The sequence below is a fragment of the Stegodyphus dumicola genome, chromosome X1, assembly GCF_044657685.1.
Source record: "Stegodyphus dumicola isolate Sdum_Otavi_A_Nest chromosome X1, ASM4465768v1".
Lineage (NCBI taxonomy): Eukaryota > Metazoa > Arthropoda > Arachnida > Araneae > Eresidae > Stegodyphus > Stegodyphus dumicola.
The window spans coordinates 201,529,964-201,550,406 of record NC_140780.1 but is presented as its reverse complement, the minus strand read 5'-3'; the positions used below and the strand labels follow the sequence as shown (position 1 = coordinate 201,550,406).

At 30.7% G+C, this 20,443-nt stretch overlaps 1 protein-coding gene across 1 annotated transcript in view; it reads right to left on the bottom strand.

Annotated features, from left to right (window-relative positions):
* Positions 1–16,338, bottom strand: part of LOC118202376 (uncharacterized) — a 72,957-nt gene extending 56,619 nt beyond the window's left edge. Inside the window, exon 1 of the mRNA XM_035374553.2 lies at positions 15,207–16,338. Within this exon, the coding sequence (XP_035230444.1) occupies positions 15,207–15,600 (394 nt within the window). The 5' untranslated portion in view covers positions 15,601–16,338. The remainder of the gene's footprint in view (positions 1–15,206) is intronic.
* Positions 16,339–20,443: the final 4,105 nt, after the last annotated feature.

The following is a 20,443-nucleotide window of genomic DNA, read 5'->3' as shown; positions in this document are numbered from 1 at the left end:
GACTGATTTTTTAAGTGTACAATTAAACAGTGTAATGGGTAAGATGTCAGCTGATACATATTAAATGCAATTTGAATTATATTTACAAAACTGTTATAAAAAATCGGGAGCCTCTACCTATCATTCTTTCTGTTAAAATGTTCAACGCGAAAATAAGAATATATAAACGACTGGAAAATAATTTGACTTAATTTTTTTTTATTTTTTATTTCAGATTTTTTTTAGAAACATGATTTTAGCTCATGCTAAACAATAAACAAGGCATAAAACTACAAGTACTTTTTACCGATACCTGGAAAAGTGTGATTAGTAGTATAATTTTTCGATTTATTTTATTAATTGGTAATAAATTGTGAACACGAATAAATGGAAAACAATATCTTCCCATTTAATATTTTTGGTCATGAAACATTATTCTGTCATGAAATAACAAATTTGTTTCATGACAGTTTATAGAACGTATATATTAATCAGCTTAATATAATTAATGTCCTTTAATTTAAAACCAAGAGTACTTGCATAATAAATTACGTTGTAATGTAGCTTTTACGGTATCATCTGCAAAATGCTGCGAAAAGGTTCTGGCCTTAATGAAAGCAAAAATATGCTGATAAAATATTCTCATATCACGACACTGGAATTCGTTTATCTATTACGATAAAGCTCACTGGGACTAGTCCATTCCATCTCTGAAGAAAGCATCACAGACTAACTACCAGTTTTCGATTATATTTGTGTACTCAGTTCTCCATGGATCACATAATCTGCTGCATAAGACTAATTTTCTTTGAAAAGCGGGATTAGTTGTCATATATGTTAACACCCAAAGAATAGACGGGAATTGATGAAGCATGTGCCTTTTTTGTTCTTGTAATTTTTTTTTAAATTTGAACTTTTAATAAACATTGATCTGGTTTTTTACTTCTTAATTTATAATTATATTTACATTAACCTTCATTCATTTTAAAATCATTGACTATTCTCTATTAATTCTTAATTTTTTGAATTACAATGGAATAGATGATCTAATACACATTTTTTTAATGAAAATTTCTTACACTACTAACATATCTTTTTCTTTTATCATAGATTTTCTTTGCCAGTGTAAATCTCTAACCTATAATGGATTTGCCTGGGCACCCTTCGATTATGCTAGTCAAAGAATGATATAAATCAGCAAAAGTATTTTGGATTCTGATTCATTGTTCCATGAATATATGCAGAATGCTTACAAAATTTTTGTTTTGTACACTTTTGTTAAGAACAATAAATTACCAGAAAACTAAAACTCCAACATGCTCAAGATTTATACAGGTAAGGAAAAGGAGAAATTCTGAAATTTATACTCAGATCTTTTTCAGTTATTTCAATAAATCTAATCTCTATAAAATAAAGTGAAAATATTTTGTTGTATTAATATCACCCAAAAATTGTTGATTTTACAGTCTAAGTTAAAAAAATATATACATACATGCACACACATATACATAATATATATATTAAATATAATTCAATTTAGTGGATTTTCTAGAATTACCATACCTTAATAAAAATATCCAAAATCCGAAAACAGTTAAGTCGATCATTGAACATTAAGTCACAATTATATGATTATTTAGACTTCCGCAAATGAAATAGAGTATGAGATTATCTTCTTTAGAAAACACGGGAAAAACGGGAACAAGGCCGTTTCACTTAAAATAATAAACTATGTGTAACGACCTGTCCATCTATCAAAGCCGAAGATGTTGAGAATGTTCACAGGCTGCTGATTTCATCGGTGTGAGAGTTGATTTGTGAGAAGATATCTGGGTCAAATGGGTGTAAATCCTGAGTTGAATTTCTTTCTTTTCTCTGTAATGAAACTTCTCCACTGAAAGCGAGTAAGAAACGAAAGGTAATGTTTCCTCGCCTGAAGAGGTAAAGGGATTTTTTTCTAGAAAAAGATAGGAAAAGAACGTTCTGGATGTAGAGACCCTTTGAACTTAAAATAAGCTTACGAATTCTCAGCTTTATAAAATCCATTGTGCTTATTATTCAGAAACACCCAAAACGTCTTTTTACAACTATGTTAGATTTCTTTCCTGTAACAAAATAATAGCACTTCTTAAAGATTAATATTTCACTTTTATTATGAGCAAAGTAAGCGTTTTTGATGATCTACCTCAAAAAGGATACAAATTTATGAAATTTTTAATTATTTATCCCATTTATTAAAAGAAAGAGAAAAGAAGGGGGAAACGAAGAAAAAGTGCTTACAGCATGACATTCAAGAGTAAAAAAAATGCCAAGAATTTAACATATAATTCTATTTTAGAAAGTAAATGTCTTAACTCAGCCTTAAGTTATATGATATGGCATAAATTTTGGCCATTCCGTAAGCGTTAGATATCAAGATAAGAATTTAATAACCTCATATTCTTTTAAGGACTGCAGAAACTTCACAATTAAAAGTTAATTTTACTCTAACTTCATGATTAAAGGCTTTTGACAGTTCAGAACAAATATGTTTTATCATTTTTTAAATCACGGTTTTACTGCTAATTTATTTAAATGGAGTCAGAAATTGTATAAAAAATGAAGATATCTGTTAAGCTATTCACTTTTGATGAAAATGTGCATGTACAACTTTAAACGAGAAAGAAAACAACAGAAGGCATTCAAGTTTATTAATTTTAGTTTACGAAGCATTTGGGCGAATATTGTCCAGTAAATTTCAGATCTAATGCTAATAATTGTATAAGCTTTGAAGATTTGAGAGGCTTGTTAATATAAAAACAGAGATTTTGTAGAATCCATATTTTTATAAAGAATGGAGTTAATTGTGCTTTAGCGAAAGGTAAAAGGTAAACTTTAGCTCACGATTTTAAATTACCTGAAGTTTTGCTTTCATTTAAAATTTTTGAGAACATATTATTGCATAGCTATAGATTTTTGGCATTTAAATTTGTGTTGTATTAGTGTTTTGTTTAATAATATGACATTGCATAAGTTTAGCAAGCATAGACGAACGGAGTGTTGGTAAATGTTTGTATGTGCTGAAAGATTATTCAATATATTATCTGAAAAAATTTCATCATTGAAAACAAGAACAACTGGGAGAGTGCCTAAAGTGGGGAAGTTTAAGTCGATGGAAACTCAAATTTATGGGGAAAAGCTAATATAAAGTCACATGCAAAATTTTCAAAAATATCTGAAAGAGTGCTTTTTAAATTTCAGCTATCTCTAATGCTTCTCCTACATATCCCATCCTATGTCCAAGTATTATGCATTTAATACAATAAATAAAATGTAAGTAAAATTGGGCCTAAAGTTGGTTCTTCTAAAATATCACAATATTGAATTAATTATAAAATATCTCCAAGTATTATAAAAATATTTGAAAAAATTCAAATATTTTTTATAATACTCCGAGTAACAGAACAATGTTTTTACCATACCAACTCTGAAAATTAACTTGACTTATTTTATCTCGCTGTTCTTAACCCAAAATCTAGCAGTAAATATAAACATTAAATCATTCAAAAATAAAGCTATTTTCAGTTACCGTTAATTTCCTGAATCTTCGAAATATTAATAATTCGTAACAGATGAGCTGTGGTACATCCGAGACTGTTTTATTTATAAACGATTTAAGCATAATCTTCTTAATTGCTGTTAAATTTGACTTCACTTTGGACATGAATACGTAAACATACCAGAGGTTTTTACATACCGTAATGTGTGTTGTACATAAATAACATGAGTGGAAAAAATTAGTATTTCTTAAAATAAATACTTCGATTTTTAGCAAAACAGTGATGAATAAGCTTTCAGTGCACTAAATTCTAAATGGTATCTAAATATAGTATAAACCCTGATATATGCTACGAAGTTAAAGAAGCACTGAGTATAAATTAAAAAAAGTAAGATTTATTATTAATTGAGTCTCTTCTACATGATATAACCTTTAATGGTTTATTTCAGAATTTTAACTACGTACTTTAATACTTTTTAATTTTTCTAATGAATTATATTGTGGTCTTTTTTTAAAATGTTACTTTCATAGCAAAATTAAAAAGTCATTAATAGTGTAATTATAAGTAGGGCTGGCAGATTCTTGAATCCGTTCTCTAGAGCGTTCTCGATCAAAATCGTGACGGAACTTCCCCTTTCTTGAGAGTGTGGAATCGGTCGCTCTTTGTGGTGCGTTCTTAGTGATGAGGCTGACTGGTGTTATGCATTTCCCGACGAATATTTAACTAGCAAATGATGCGGTCATTGGAGGAAAAAATAATGTAATAATTACCTAGCTTTAGGATGCTGATATTAAATTATTAAATTCGTCAATTTATTAACACTTATTAATTGTGAACCATTAAATATGAAAAAGTTCTTTTCACTTGAAAAGAACGTTCTTCCACTGTTTGCTGAAGTGTGGAAACAATATCGAATCTATCAATATTATAAATATTAAAGCCATGCGGAAAAGCAATAAAAACAACAAGTATTGTAAAATGTAAATAATATTTCAGATAATCCGATGCTTAAAATTTTGTGAAAGGGAATCTCTGTTTTAGATGTATGGTAAAGTACAAAGTTAAGTTCTTTTCATAAATCACAGGAAGATAATCTGAAGAATCCCTTTTCGACTTACCAAATAGTAACATCAAACGCTTGACCCGCACTACATGAAGCGAATAAGAGGCTTAAGCAGAGCAATAAAAGTAAGCTTTCAAATCAAGATGATTACATGACAGCATTATTTAAAAAAATTATGCTGTCATGTGATTTCAGTAGTCATGGCGTAAGAAATTCGGGAGAAAATTTTGGTTTCGTGAGTGATGGAAGTAGAAATTCGCAAGAGGTACATAATGTGTTTCGAATTCGTATGATTTTTATCAATTGTTATTCCAAAGAAGCAAAGGTTCTCTGAAGGGAAAATATAACGAACGCATTAACATATTGATTCTGAATTTTGGATTATTGTTTAACTTTGGGTAGTTTGTTACAATCCTTTCACTTTAAAGTAAGCGATACAGGTACCTTACGCTTTAAGTTGGTAGGGAGGGTTTAACCCTTTCCGGCACGCTACCTTTTAAAGTCGGAGTTTTGATTTAAAAAAAAAAAAAAAAAAAAAAAAAAAAAAAAAGGTAGACAGTCAGTCAAATTAGGCCTAGAGGAGTGCACAAATAAAATTTTGTGAAGATAGCACTTATTGTTTTAATTCTGTGGGTGTGCCCAAAGTGGCACACTGATTGAATAGAGCTTCGAAAAAAAAGCTGAAACGAGCATTGTTGTCAATGAACTGACCGATGAAATGCGGAGAAACAAAAAATACAGACTCTCAGTTGTTCTAGATTATCGGTGAGCCCGGTCTGGGCACACCTAGGGTTCGCCGTTTGATTTTAGGCAAGATTTCAAGGTAAAAGTTTAAAACTAATGTAGAATAAGGAGATTAGCATACAGCCAAAAAATAACATAGAAATTTCTTTTCAAACAATTCCTTTTATACCCTAAAAAAATCTGGAAGATTTCTTTGAAAAATGAGGGTCTTAAAAAACTAAACATGGCTAAAATATATGGACTGATTTGTGTTGAGCTGCCATCTACTATAAATAAAGAAGGTTCAAAGTAACCTATAGTAACCTATAAATCCTTTTTCATTCAATTTTTCTGTGTGTACAGAAGGAACTTTTTAGGTGTGTCCAGACCGGACACACTGTGACGCAAAGGGTTAACTGAAAAATTGTGTTTTTAATTTTGGGCGTGCTTCTTTAAAATTCTGTAGTTTTACGATTTCATAGCGAAAGGCAATATTATTTAATACAATCGGTATAATTATAACGAATTTATTATATAATCTTCTACTAAATGGCAACCATACACATCTGTCCTTTAAGATATTTAATCAGATTTTCTAAATTGTTAAGAAACCAGTTTCTGTACTCTTATACGTTTTACTAGTATATGTTTTGCGTATCTATTCACTTGTATATAATATGGAGCCAAAATGTATATAATATGGAGCCAAAATTAGAACTCATAAATTGTTTACTGTTGTTCTGCCAAAACATAGCACTGCAATTACTATTTAAATATTATACGCAATATAGATGTATATATTTAGGCAGAACGTTGTTATCGTTTTCAGTCTATGGCATTTCTGGTAATTTTTAATGCTAGGGAAGAAATTATCTAGGGTTTTATTGATTTATATATAATTCTACTCACTTGAAAAGAAACTGTAAGCCACTCAGCTTCCTTTTTCAGTTCACAGTTTTAAGTGTTTCCTTGGATTATGATTCATTACATATTTCGCCTTCGTAATATATTGTAATTTTAGTTTAATTTTAAAGTAATTGCTTTTTGTTTCACGCCTTTATCTAGGTTAGACAGAAATATACACAGCGCAAGACGAAAACACTACTGGTACTCACATCGAAAGACAAATCTAACTATATACAACTAGCTACTAGAGGCTGCCAAATTTTGTGCTGATTTTGTATCTAACGATTAGTATTTTAGGCATAATTTTGTATAAATATAGATCAAATACTAAAAGATTAAGTATTTCTAGCTTAAGCTTTTTATATTAAAAATAATCATGGCAGAAACAACGAGAATACTCATTGTTATATTTTTCAAGGTATAGTTATAAGAACTTAATATTTTAAATTCTGAGCAACCGTGATTATAGTCAATAATTAGGACAAGGATTATTAAGGTTTAGGAGTTTTGGTCAGAAATATATACCTAAAATGAATAAACGCTTCAATGCACGCCAAAATTACTGCAAATATCGTATAGATTTCCAAACTCAAATGCTTGTTTTGGCCAAAAAGTTTTAAACATTCTGAAACTATTTTAGCATATGCACATTAGAATATTCACCAGTATAAATATTTGAAAAATCATTAAAATTAAAAAAATATAAGGATATCTCAAAAATTTGCTTAAAATACTCTTAAAATTTATTCATATTTACAGGTAAATAAAAACCGGGTAGCATGGAATGAATTTAATATGATGGGTTAGCTTATTTTCCTTAATGCATAAATCCTATCGAAGCGGAAATTTTAATTGTTTCCCCAAAGATATTTTTATAGTCTTTTAGATCATAAACCGAGAGCAGAATGTGCAGAGAATGCGAAACACTATTATCTTGTATAAAAAATAAATCATTAATTAGAATAAATTTAAGAATCACCTTCGGAAAATTACTGTAGAAATATAATTAGTTAATTTTCAACTATTAATGATTAAAAAAAGTTCTTCATTTTTTCCGTGGTTTTTTTTTAAGTTCTTTCTATTCCAGTTCTGTCATTTGTACTTATATAGATTTTTGTTGAATTCGTAATGCGTATCTGTAGTGCATTTCTAAACTGTATAGATAATTTTCTGAGCATAAAAATAGAAAATTTAAGAACTCATTTTTATCTTTATTAAATTGTAATTCGAAATGTTAATAAGTTACAAATATTTAAATTGGATTTCGTTTCAGATTATATTACATGCATCATCCAAATTAAATCAAATGAAAAATCTTTATAAATTTTTAATTGATTATTATAATATTTGTTTATTAAATTACATAATTTTTAACTTAAAAAATTGATTTTGCTATTCATTTTTGGAATTTTAGCATTTATTGGAGGAAATGAGGTATTTTGAACGAGCTTGCGATTCTACGAAAATACATTCTTCCGGATGTAATTTTATTTTACTCATTCGAGATTTTTTAAACTTTTGATTTAAGAAATGATTTGATGTTAACAGTAATGCTATGAAAGAAAGTTCCTTCATTCCTATTAAAGTTTCGTCTTTAAGATGATCATAAATATTTATAAGGGTTAAATTGAAGAAACGTTTTAAAAATAGTAATTGAAACGTAAGTGCATAAAGATTTTACAACTAAAAAGCACGCTAAAGGCTTTAGGACTCATTTATTTATTTGTCAAATTTTCAGTCAGAAACTTGAATTTTACATCGTTAATTTACGTCACAAAACCCCTAATAGCTTGTTAATTTAAGGAAAATGCGGGTTTTATAAAGGACTTTCTGAAGAATTAAGAATCACATTTGTTTAATGAGTAAGACAAATCTTAAAGGCGTCAACAGATTTCATAATGCAACTAACAATGTCAATGATGTATCTGCTTTTGACTGGTGATGAAAAATTGTGGGTAATTACGCAAATAAACTTATTAAATGATATATACATGTATATTATTTTTTGTATAAAATATAAAAATATGTATACTTAGAAATGCTTCAATATAACGGATATAAGTTCACTACGTTGCATAATAAATTTAATCATAATTAAAAAAAAAGAACTTTTGTGGTTTTGTTTCACAGTCTACGGATCAAACTCTAAATAATATCTAATTAGTGTAAAGTAAACCATTTTATTCAATTAAATCAGTTTTTATTTTCGTTGCTATTGTAAGATATCCTTCTTTACCATATAATGACAGTGACCGTTATTTCAAATAATGGAGCCAATGCGAAACGCTGCATCAGGTTTGTTCAAAATGTTTGTTTCTTTTGTCCTTTCTTGTTTTTATCTGATATTATAAATTGTTTCACGCTGATGCATAACGATAACTGGAAGATTAATTAAATTGGTTTGGTGAATGGACTGCAACATAAAAGAAAGAAGGCAATTTAAATTCATTTGTGCGAAGTAAGATGCATTTGGATGTGGAAGGAGCTTTCAGTGCATGTCTGTTCTTTAATATTTATTTCATTGCATTAGATTATAAACACTTTAATATTGTATTAGAAATAATGTGCAACAGTACTTGTTTATCAGCACTTATTCTTCTTTCAGTTTTCAATTAAAAATTCATGCTTTTAGTTTATTTGTGTAATTATAACCGATGTTCATCCTTTATAGTTTAAACCTTAAATTTTCAATGTTAATTGAATTAATTAGATCTCACAAATTAATCTAAAGATGTAATCTTAACACCATTACAAGTAACAAAGTAAAAGTTTCGCTGGTGTCCTGATTCCATATTTAAAGGCGCCCACCAGCGCCCGAGCGGTAAAGTCGCTGAACACTGGTAGTTCGGTCCGAGGTACGAATCCCGCAAACGATAGGCTGCATGGGTGTTTTCGTGGTTTTCCCCATGTGTAATGTGTATACGAGCCAGTTTCTCTTAGAAAATCCTCCACAAAGGCATCCCTTCCCTTAGGCAGATAGCCCTAATGTGCTTTGCCGTGATTAAATACACCACTGCACCACACCATATTTAAAGATCTGTTTGAGTTATTGTTTTGGAATAAAGCAAAGTAAAGCTTTACATTTTATCGCATAAATGCCATATTTGTGAAATTTAAGAAACTCGTTCATATTGTTGAATCTATGACAATGAGTTTAAATTAATCAAGGATAACTTTGTATCGTACTTTTGCGTTTAAAAATACGCATGTTGAATATAATTTCAAGCTAAGGATACCTCAGTATTTAGACAACAGAGAACTGATAAACTTCATGTGATTTTTCATAGTTACTGTTTTCAGAGTGCATAATATGTTGTACTTTCAATAAATTAACTCCCTTAGTAGAACCTTATAAATTGAAGTTAAAATTTAAAAGTTCATTAGTATATCATACTGTAGTATGAATTTAAATCTTAAGTGAATTTTAATTGAATGCATGACATGGAATTTTATCAAGAATATTCATATGAAATCTATTCTTGAAACTAGTAGCTTTTTTATGTACTTACATTATATTAAATTAAGTAACTAATTTTCCCTTATGAAGTTACTTTTACTGAGTAGTATCATCTCAGTTAAACATGCTAGACTTTTTTAAATAAATGTATGAAGTTAAATAATTAAAAGAACAATAAAACAATCAATTGAAAAGTAGAAACTTTGGGTAATCAATATAAGTTTTTGACTTCTTTTAACCTACACTCAAGATTTTATTTTATTCTTCATGACTGTAAGATGGTTTCCTATAATTTATAAGTGACATTTTGTTGCTCGAAACTTATTCAATGTGGGGCTAATTTAATTTATTTCAATCATTTAGAATCCAGTAAAATATCAGAGTACAACTAATAAATTTAGTATGAAACTCTTGAGGAATGTAGACTCAGTTTTAAACTAAACTCAAATTAAATTCTGAAAATTTTGATGATGATATCATTATTGACTGCAGACTACTAATGCCGAGAGTCAAAGATTGATCAACTCTTACTTCCCCTGCACTTAGCCAAGTAGGATGAATTTACTGAAACATGAACATTCAGCATCCATCCGCATTCTTCTATTGATGACTAGGCTGAGATGTTAAGACAGAATGATTACTAATAGGCTCTAATTAGCAAGAAAAGTACAGTCTTCTTTAAAAGAGAATAATGTTACTCCGGTCTCTTATACCCGTATGTAATTTTTGGTTATCTCGTCAAAGTTTTACATAATGTAAGAAAACCAAAGAAACTGTATTAAAATAAGAAATCAAGACTAACAGCTCTTCCCGATTGCCCATTTACTTCTACAAGTCCATTTCTTTCAGGTTTAAGTCAAATGCATTTTGCAAAAATTTCAGCAAGCTGCAGTTAAAGTGCGTAATGTTTTCTACAGCCATGAAATGTTATACAATTCTCCGGGCAAAATCTTAATAAGCGCTCTGGTTTTGTCGAGTAATTTTATGATTTCCTCTTAATATGACTTACAGAGATTTTGGGGGAGAACCGTGCATATTTGTACTTTCTCCCCAAAAACATCAGTGTGAAACTTGAAAAGCAGGCAAATATAAATACGTTTGAAAATTACACTCATAATATTAATCAAAATTCATAAATTAAATAGAAACTAAAACGTGCAAAACAAAACTGTTCACACGAATTTAGTTTTCGGTGCAAAATAACGAGGCATTGTGAATATGGAAACGTTTAGCAATTATTAACAAATGTAACATATGTAGCACTGAATGTTTCGAGTATTAAACAATATACAGTTTTGTAAAAATGCTCTAACTTCTTTAACTGAAAGAAATTTGCATAAGTACACTTCCAATTCGAGAGCTACTGTCAGTTTTCTTGTGGATAATTGTGTAACTAATTTCTATTTGCGACTACATTTTCACTATTAAATTTGAAATAATTATAAAATTTAAATTAGAATGTAAATTGGTAGATACAGTCAACTTACATTTAATACATTTAATACAGTTGTTGTCCTAACTAAAAAAATTTCTTCCTTGAAGTCGAATAGTTTTGAGTTGAACCTAAAATAAAAATAATAATTGGTTTCATGTCTAGTTAATTTATTAAGATCATACTTTTGTCACTACTTTAAAAGTGAGTTCTAGATTTTACTTGTGGAGAATGCAGAAAATACCGTTGAAGATGTGACACAATAAAATCGCCTCTTATGAGGTACTTTTTAATAGTATAGTCTATTGTAAAAATAACTAAGGTATAAATCTGTTCGGTATCAGATGTCGGCATTTGATTTAGAATTCTGAAATTATTGATGAGTTATTTGACGTAGTTTACAAATATTAGTAGACAAGTTACTTTTAATTCTCAGATTACTCAATGAATATTCTTAGATGAGTCCGACTGTCTAATACGTAAAACGTTAAAGAATGTGCTTCTGTCCAGAGCATGCGTATAAACGGCTAAATATAATTTACGAAATACATTTCTTAAATTTAAAACACCACAGTCCACTAAAATATGTGCTCCTTGGAATGAAAAAGTTAAAGAAACAAGCGAGTTTATGATCACGATCACGTCCTAAAATGATGAACATTATGAATGCAATGCTTGAAAATATACTTTAATTTCTGAATGACAATGAATTTTCCACTTACTCTATTCTTCCAAAACGCACGCGGTGCATTGAAGGGGGCTGTGAACCATCTATATATTCGTGATGTATTTTCTTCTGTATGGCACACGGGAAAGCATATTCCGATTATCAAAATCCAATTTGTCTGAACAGCGGCTCGTAACAAATCATGCCATTGCTCTGTGTCCAGTCAAGCCGCGCATTCTGTTTCGTGATAGCGAATCGAAACCAGCCCGCGGAAAGTGTTCTTTTTTTTCCACCCACTCGTCCACTCCATCTGCGCATAATACCGGATTTACTAGGGAGCTACAACTGTCTGAAATGGGACTCACGTGCACCACCTCTTATTTTATTTTTTTAGTACTTAAGGTGAATGCTGTGTGCACGTCTTCATAACTTTGTCGCATTAGAAACTTTACCAATTAGTGCGTACATTTTTGTACTATTTCAATATTCGAGTAGATCTGAACTCTTTTACTAGATATTGCATTAAAATACCAGTTATACTATAACTTCAGCAAGACAACTCATTTAAAATCTCGTTTAAATAACTGAAATATCATTTTCATTTTGTTCACTAATTAATTCGTTATTTTAGGTACGAACATGCAGAAATTTTGGAAAAAATAAAACATCTATATTATAGTATTGAGTTTAATTAATTATATTAGTAATCAATAGCAACTTTTCTGCTCCCTCCAAGTTTTGTAATCTCAAGCAGCATACGAAATTCTGTCTGTTTGCGAAAATCTCCTTATTCTCTTTAATTTAATTTTTTAACTGCTGTCAAAACCGAATTCTGTTTCACCTTTAGTACAGCCAAATTATAACTTTTTCCTAACGCACATCATACGGTCGAATGAGCAGCGAAAACCAGCTTATTCTATTAAAGCATCTTTAATTTTATGACGTAAGTTAAAATGCATTTAATTTCTATTTAGAACTAACTGATTAAGATAAATATCAGTGTTCACAATTATAAATCAGATTTTAGGAGCTTTTATCATTAAGTTCATATTTTACCCAGGGATCCAGTGAAATTCTCGATTAAATAGATAAATTATTAAAACATTTTCTGACCGTAAGCATAAAACTGTATTAACTCTAATTCTATTTGGTCGCTAGTCAGCCAGCATGAGTGAGAGAAATGATACTAGTTTTTGTTTTATGAGAGGGATTAATCAGTTAATGTGATATTTCGACTCCCATGATTTTTTTTTTTTTTTGTAGTCAGTCTTCAGCTTTGAGTTTAATTTTAAATCTAACAGTGTTTCTAAAACAGGTAAAGGAATTTAGTTCTTCCGTTTAATCAAAGTTGTGTATAAGCAGACATTGCTAACATATAATCAGTATTTTTTAATAAAATGTTAAACCACCGTTTATTTTGAGCGACAGTTTGGTTTTAGAGCTTAATATTTTATTAGTAACACTTGTTAAAATTTCCATAAGATTTTAAATCAAGGTTTAAATTTTTTCATTAATTTCAATTATAAAGCATCAGCAGTTTAAAGCATGAGTAACTCCATTTCCTCAGCAGACAAATTAGCTTCATTTCGGTTCTGAGATCTAATAATTTCAAATTCAAGATAGACCAGAATCTAAGCATCTGATAGTACAAAAGTAACTGAACTAGTCTTCATTCATACTGGGTCTCCAAAATAAGTTTTATTTCATAATGGATGTAAACAAATTTTCAAGTTCCGATTAATTGCTAAACGCAGTTTGTACTAATTAATGAATTAGTCATTCGTTTTAAGAGCAGGCTTCGAGAACTTTTTTTGTGCTTTCATTTATTCTTATGGTGTAGCATTCGTGTCCTGATTTATAAATTCTCCCCATTTAATGAATTACGACTATACCTTAATTTAATCTGTAATAACTTGAGAATATATAGAGCATAGTATGTGCTTATTTGGAGAAATAAGCATTTATTTGCGTCTATCTCGTGCAATAATAAAGCATATCTTTAAGTATATTTCAGTCAAATTTTTCTCTCCCACGATGCGATTTCAAATTAATAAACAAATAGGTTGTTTTTAACTCATCTTGATTTGAAGGTAATGTCTTTACAGCTACCGCAAAAATAACCCTTTTGCTAAAACTCTGTAGAATTTAATTTAATGGTTACATAAAGAAACATATTTATTATAACAACATAGTATACATTAAAGCATTTGAAATTCGTTTAGAAACTGTTTAGTAAATTGAATAATATACAGCCAGCTGTTTAAGTTTGTAGACAAAGAAAGATGCAAATGCTAAGAAATTTTCTGGAATGCAATACGAAATCATTCGGAGTGTGCGCTTTGTGCGTATGCTTGCAATAAGTAAAAAACCTAATAGGAGTTTTACTTAAGACTTTGGAATACGAAGCATTTAAGCAAATAAAGCAAACACTACTATTAAACTTTGATCCTGTAACAGTTATATTACGTTTTATAACTCAGTTACAGGAGTCCTTCATAAAAAAATAAAGGTTAAAATTAAATGTATTTTTGCTATAATTTTTTTTTAGAATTTTGAACATGCAAATATTATTTAAATAAAGTAATTAACATCAATAATCTTGATTTTCAATTGTAAATTGCGTTTCTTTCATATCATTAGTCATATCAACATATTTACTATTAAAAACCACAATTATTATTTATATTTCTTTAAATTGTCCATATTTATTGCAGTTAACCTAAGTTTGAAATACAGCGATGGCAATTATAACACATAGTTATGTTCAATTAATATATAAAATTAACAGGTTTTTACACAAGCATGCATCTAGAGAATTTTATATCTTCATAAATAGCTAAGATGATGTTTTATGTACTTTTCTTTAGTAGGTTAACTGATAACCTTCAAATGATCAGAGTTTAATTAACAAAAATAGTACTTTACATATAAACAAACCAAGGCGCTTAATAAGCTCTTATTTATCACGAAAGAGTTGAAAATAAGTTTATAAATGTATTCTAATTAATGAGTGCAGTTAAATTAAACTCACCGATAAGCGCTATCAAAGCGTCCATTTAATGAAATCAATTATTTTTTGTCTTTTAGTTATTTCTGTTGCAGAAATTTCTTCTTGATTTGAGTTGCCTGTAAAAGTAACTGTACTTTCTTAAATTAGATCATTCACCAAACCACTTAAAAGATGAGATTTAAGCATTAAACTAAGAACAATGTATACTAGAGTAGATTTTTAAACTGCCCCTCTGATCAAGGATATCAGGTGATTCGCCTCCAGACCAACTAAAGGCTCGCCGAACAAAAGAGGCTGCTCGACTTACTAATGCAGCGCACGTTGTTCTTTCGCGATTCCACTTAGAAATGCAAGATTGGGGAGGGGGTGCTGAGCGTGAGAAACAAAACACCATTTTCTTACGTCAATTATTCATGACTCAAAAACCTACCTTTTGTAATCGTTGGGGATAATTGTTCACTTGAGTTGTAAGTTGAAATGGCCATCGTTTTCAATTCCATTCCTTCTCTCATTGCGCATGCAGAATCCATTCTGGATTCGGGGAGGTCTTCCAGTATCTCTGTAGACAGCTTTTGTCTGTAGTACCCACATACTTCGGAACTAGTTGGCACTGCTTGAATTTGATCCAAATTTCTCAATCTGTTACTTAAACGGGTGCTAACAGGTAAAGTAACTGAATTGATATTCCGGGATGTTTTTGTCGGCTCTTTAGGGAATTCTTCCTCATGTGCCCCATCCTTTATGGCATATCTTGCGTAAATTGGATGGACAATCCTACTTCCTTGCTTTATATTTGCATCTGCACGTATCCTGGCAGATGACATGTCGAAGCAATTAATTGCCCCTATTAATCCAGAGATTTCCGTTTACTCTTGTTTACCTGCAGTAGAACTGATATTTGTTAAAAAAAATTTGCTGATGATATAATAAGTAAGATGAAACCATGATGCTCCAAAAGGTTCTTGCTATTACATAACATAATCTTATTAGTTCAAATTTAAATGTTGAATTCAGTCAGAAAAATAATTAACAATGAAACGAAAAGTGAACAGGCATTTCTTAACATCAGCACGTAAAAGATAATATTTCATTGACAATAAATGCATATATTTGTAAGAAAAGTGACATGAACATGGGAATCAGTCACTATATCACTTTGTTTCAACTAATTGGTACATCCTGTATCAACTGAAACACTTATATGGTGCCTAATTCCTTTCACCCACAAAGCATTCTGTGAAAATTTCTAACTTTTCGTGCCTATATAAATTTCTAACACTATTATATCACTGATTTTAGTCACTATAAAGCATAACACATAAATCAAATATATCCTTTCACATGGCGATGAAATTCACAGTTTCCGTGTATCTGCAGTTTTAACTTCTGCCACCACGACACGGAAAAGAAAAAAAATCTGAATGATAAGAAATTAATAAAAATTTTAATTGCTCATGGCAAGCAATAACGAAAGCTTTAAACCACATAATATTTTCCTTCATTTCCTACCAACATCCACCGCTGCAGCTACAACACAATGCAGAGAAGAAATGATCGCACCATGTCAACAGAGAGACTTCGCGATCATTCATCCGTAAGACAACTCGAAGGTATACCGTTTGCTGTCGTTGCGTCCAATAGCGATTCGACTGAACAGTGTGACCTGGTACTTATTCAGTCCACTGGAAGTTATTGCGTGTTATTCACATCAAATAGTTTCACCCGTATCGTTTTAAAACATTTTTTCTGAATTTTCAATCCAACAAAGATGAAAATACTGCCCTAATCGATTTTACTATTTTCTTCTCTTTGAAATTCTTCTATCACGGATGAAAAGGCATTTATCTGCAGAGGAATTTAATATTTTGTAAACTAGTTTCTTAAATTTAACATTCACTTTCATTTTCAAAAGTTTGATTAAGACAGTTGCATGTCTGTTCATTAAACATCTGGATTGCTCAACTGTTTTGATTTGATCCCATAGGAATTGAAATATTTTTTGTAAAAAAAAAAAAAAAAAAAAAAAAAATTGCGAGAAGGCCGAAAAGTGAGGAAAAATACAAAATTTCTTTTGTTTCAGAAATTTTAATAATGCAATTTCAAAATTATCATCACGTTTTCTACAGAAATGAATTAATAATCAGCCAATGATAAAAATGATAATCAAGTATGCACTAAATTAAGCTATTACAATGAGTTTAGTTAAATTAATATTTTGGTTTTATAAGCCAACAGTACTGTCTCACAGCAAGACGAATATCCTATATCAGTTTTAAATGAAATGACCATAAGAGCTATGTTTTACAAAGAGCCTGTGTCTAATCTAAGACTATGTTCTTTATAATAAAATTTGTTTATGATCTTAGAAGATGCAGGGTAGTATTCACAATCCTGTTTTTGATGTAATATGTACTGTTCGAAGTTATTTGGTAGTCTGATTTGGACTAAATATCAGGAATCCCTGTAAGTTTATAAGTTTAAAGCATATTCATTTTTCTCATATTCCTCTGTATCTCACACAAAGTCATGCAGCTGCTTATAAATATAGCATGTAAAAAGAATGTGAATGTTAGCAATAAATTTAATGTAAAAATTGGCAATCTTGTAAACTTATAATGTTAAAGAATATTCACTTTTCTCATATTGCTTTTTATGAAAATAGTGTAAGAACATGATTATTATCATTTTAAGTTTAATTGTACATTATTTTCTCCGATTCCAGAGAATTGATTAGTCTAAGATCATTAATTAAATTTTCCGTTTCAAACAGCATCGTGTCATTCGCTATATATCCCTCTTCTATCGATTTCTCAATTTCATTTTTCGTTTGTAATCCTTATTAAAAATGTAAAACAAAGGAATTACTAACAATGTTTTGTGCACCAACATGTTCTCAACCCCAGAAGAAAGAGACTGCATTCTTCGTCATGCAAAGTAAATATTATAAATATTTGTTGTAATAAAGCTACAAAGGGTAATCTATCTAGCAGGTTATTTTACAGCAAAACTTAATACCTTGATTTCAAACTAACAATGCAGTATAAAAAATCAGTTCCCTCCGAAAAATGGGGTACACGATGTTTCTGTTTTCGGTTTTCTGATATGTGAAATTCCTGTTATAAAGTGACATTTTGGAATAAAAGATTTGGTTGATGGGAAAGGGGCGTACTGAAAGCGGTTAGCAAAAATTACCATTTTTTAACTGCTAAGATGCTAATCCATTCAGTGGCAAATAACTTTGTTGCACATCTCTTGCACCAAGTCAAATGAAGTATAGTATTTTTTATTAAACTTTTCGAGTCTCATTCCCTTAGGTAGCATAAAGTACGAAACCTAGAACACTGTGTGAGGGAATCGCAGGAAAAAAAGTCAGAAGAAAGGCGTAGAGAACCCTTTATTCACTCAAGATAAGTTTACAGATGGCTTCACTTGGACGCATACAAAGCTAACACGTTTGCCTTAACTCAAAATATGTAACGACGAAGTGAAATGTGGTAAGCTTAGTCTAACGACTCACAGGATAATTTAACGAGCAAGAAGGCTCTAACTCGTAGAAGTTGGCGTACACAAGCTTAATGGCTAGAAGCTTTCAGCACAACAGAAAGCTAATAGCTGGTAATTCAAGCTGCTTGAATCAACGTGGCCTTCAAGCAGGCATAACACGCTCTAATCACCTTCTTAAACCTTCCCTTAAATACTACTTCTTTCTACATCATTTGAATACGCGTGCGCTAGTTTATTAACTTTCTGGCAAGAAAGCGTGGAGGAAAATGAGAATGAAAGGAAAGTTGCTTTAAAAATAAAAATTAACTATTAGCTAAATTAAATAAATCTCCACAAACTTCTGTAAAAATTTATTTTATTCAAATTAATTTCTAACTGTGCAGATGGCAACGATTTTTATTCTATGTGAGTATTATTTATCACGCACTGGTTATCATTCGTGACAACATCCAGAAATTTCCACATTCTGAGTAAACCTTAATTTTGCAGACGTCTATTCCTAACTGATGTATTCATATACTGAGAATTCTGAGGTTTTTACTTTACTTATGAATATCTTTGCTCCTAGAAACTCAAGTTATTTCTGATGATTTAGAAAAAGTCTGTCTTTCAGACAAATTTTCTTACGATATGCTGCCTTCTGAATTTCCTATCATGTTAACCTGTCTTTTTTATTATGATTTTATACATACTGAACGAATTCTGTGTCTTCATGTACTAATCTAGATTAAGCTGACTTGATTCAACATTTTCCTGTCTACCAGATTTTATTAATTTTCACTAGCAGAATAATTTACACTTTATCTTCCCACTTGCATTGACTTTGATCTCATAAAAGGATTCTTCAGTGATCCGTTATTAATGTGACTATACACTCAGACTAAATCCATCCGTAAAAACTGATCTCTTGCATTCGAATTCCACTAACGCTTATATAACTCTCTTGCATTCGACTTATAGAAGGACATTTTACGTATGTTTGTATATTCTTAAAAACTAGTTTAATAGAATTAAACCTATCTTGTATTAATCTTAAATACTTAAACACATAAAACGCGAACGGGCTGGCTGCATGGGCGTTTTCGTGTTTTTCCCCATGTGTAACCTGTATACGAGCCAGTTTCCCTTAGAAAGTCCTCCACGAAGGCATCCCTCCTCTTAGGCAGATAGCCCTCGTGTGCTTTGCCATAATTAAATACACCAACACCATTAAACACATAAAGTCAAAAATTTTGAACGAAGTCTTTGAGAACATTCTTATATTTAAGTAAATTTGAACGTAAAATAAATTTCTGCATCGCTTTGGCCACTCAAGGTATAGATACCATTAAGCATTTTATTTCGTAGCAAGAAACGTGAGAAACGTGCATTGCCCTCTCGAGTTTCGAACTCTGGATCTCCGGACTCATAGTGAGACCAATTACACTATGAAATTACGCGGTAAGGATGGGGAAATACATATTGGTGATTTCTATAACTTTTGGTAATAGAAAGCCAACTTCTGGTAATTACAAGCATAGTCGTCCTTCGCAACTTTCCGGCTTCGACTTTCGCGGCTTCACTCAATCGTGATTTTTTCAAATACATTCATTAAAATGTTGATCGAGACAGTGAAAATAATGCAGCTCGCGCCAATCACTGTACCTATGGATTGTAGGCCTATGTATTCGAGCACTTCAAGGGTGGTGAAGCCAAGCCAATCAGAGCGGGCTTTTCACTAATTGGTTATCTTACCCTCTTCCCATCCTGGCCACTGACTGTTTCGCACGCAGGTTCGTTTCTCTCACACACTTTTACATCGATACGCATCGAAAGCATCTTTGCGAATTCTGAGAACTTTTATCTAAGCCTCAAGATGCCTCCTAAACGTGCTATTTCTGCTAAGCCTTCTTACAATGAAACTAAGCGTCGTAGGAACATGCTTACCATCCAAAAGAAGGTGAAACTCTTAGATAACTGGTCAAACTCTGGCAAGAAAATTGTAGAGGTTGTTCGCCATTGCGACTTGAATGTTCCCTCCATCCATAAAGATAAAAACAACATCCATACAACGACTACTGTCTCGTTCAACAAGGAAAGAAAGAGTGTTTTGACAAGTACTACGTTTATAATGAAAACGAAGTCTGTCCTAGGTGTTTGGATAAGTGACAACTGCAAGAAAAA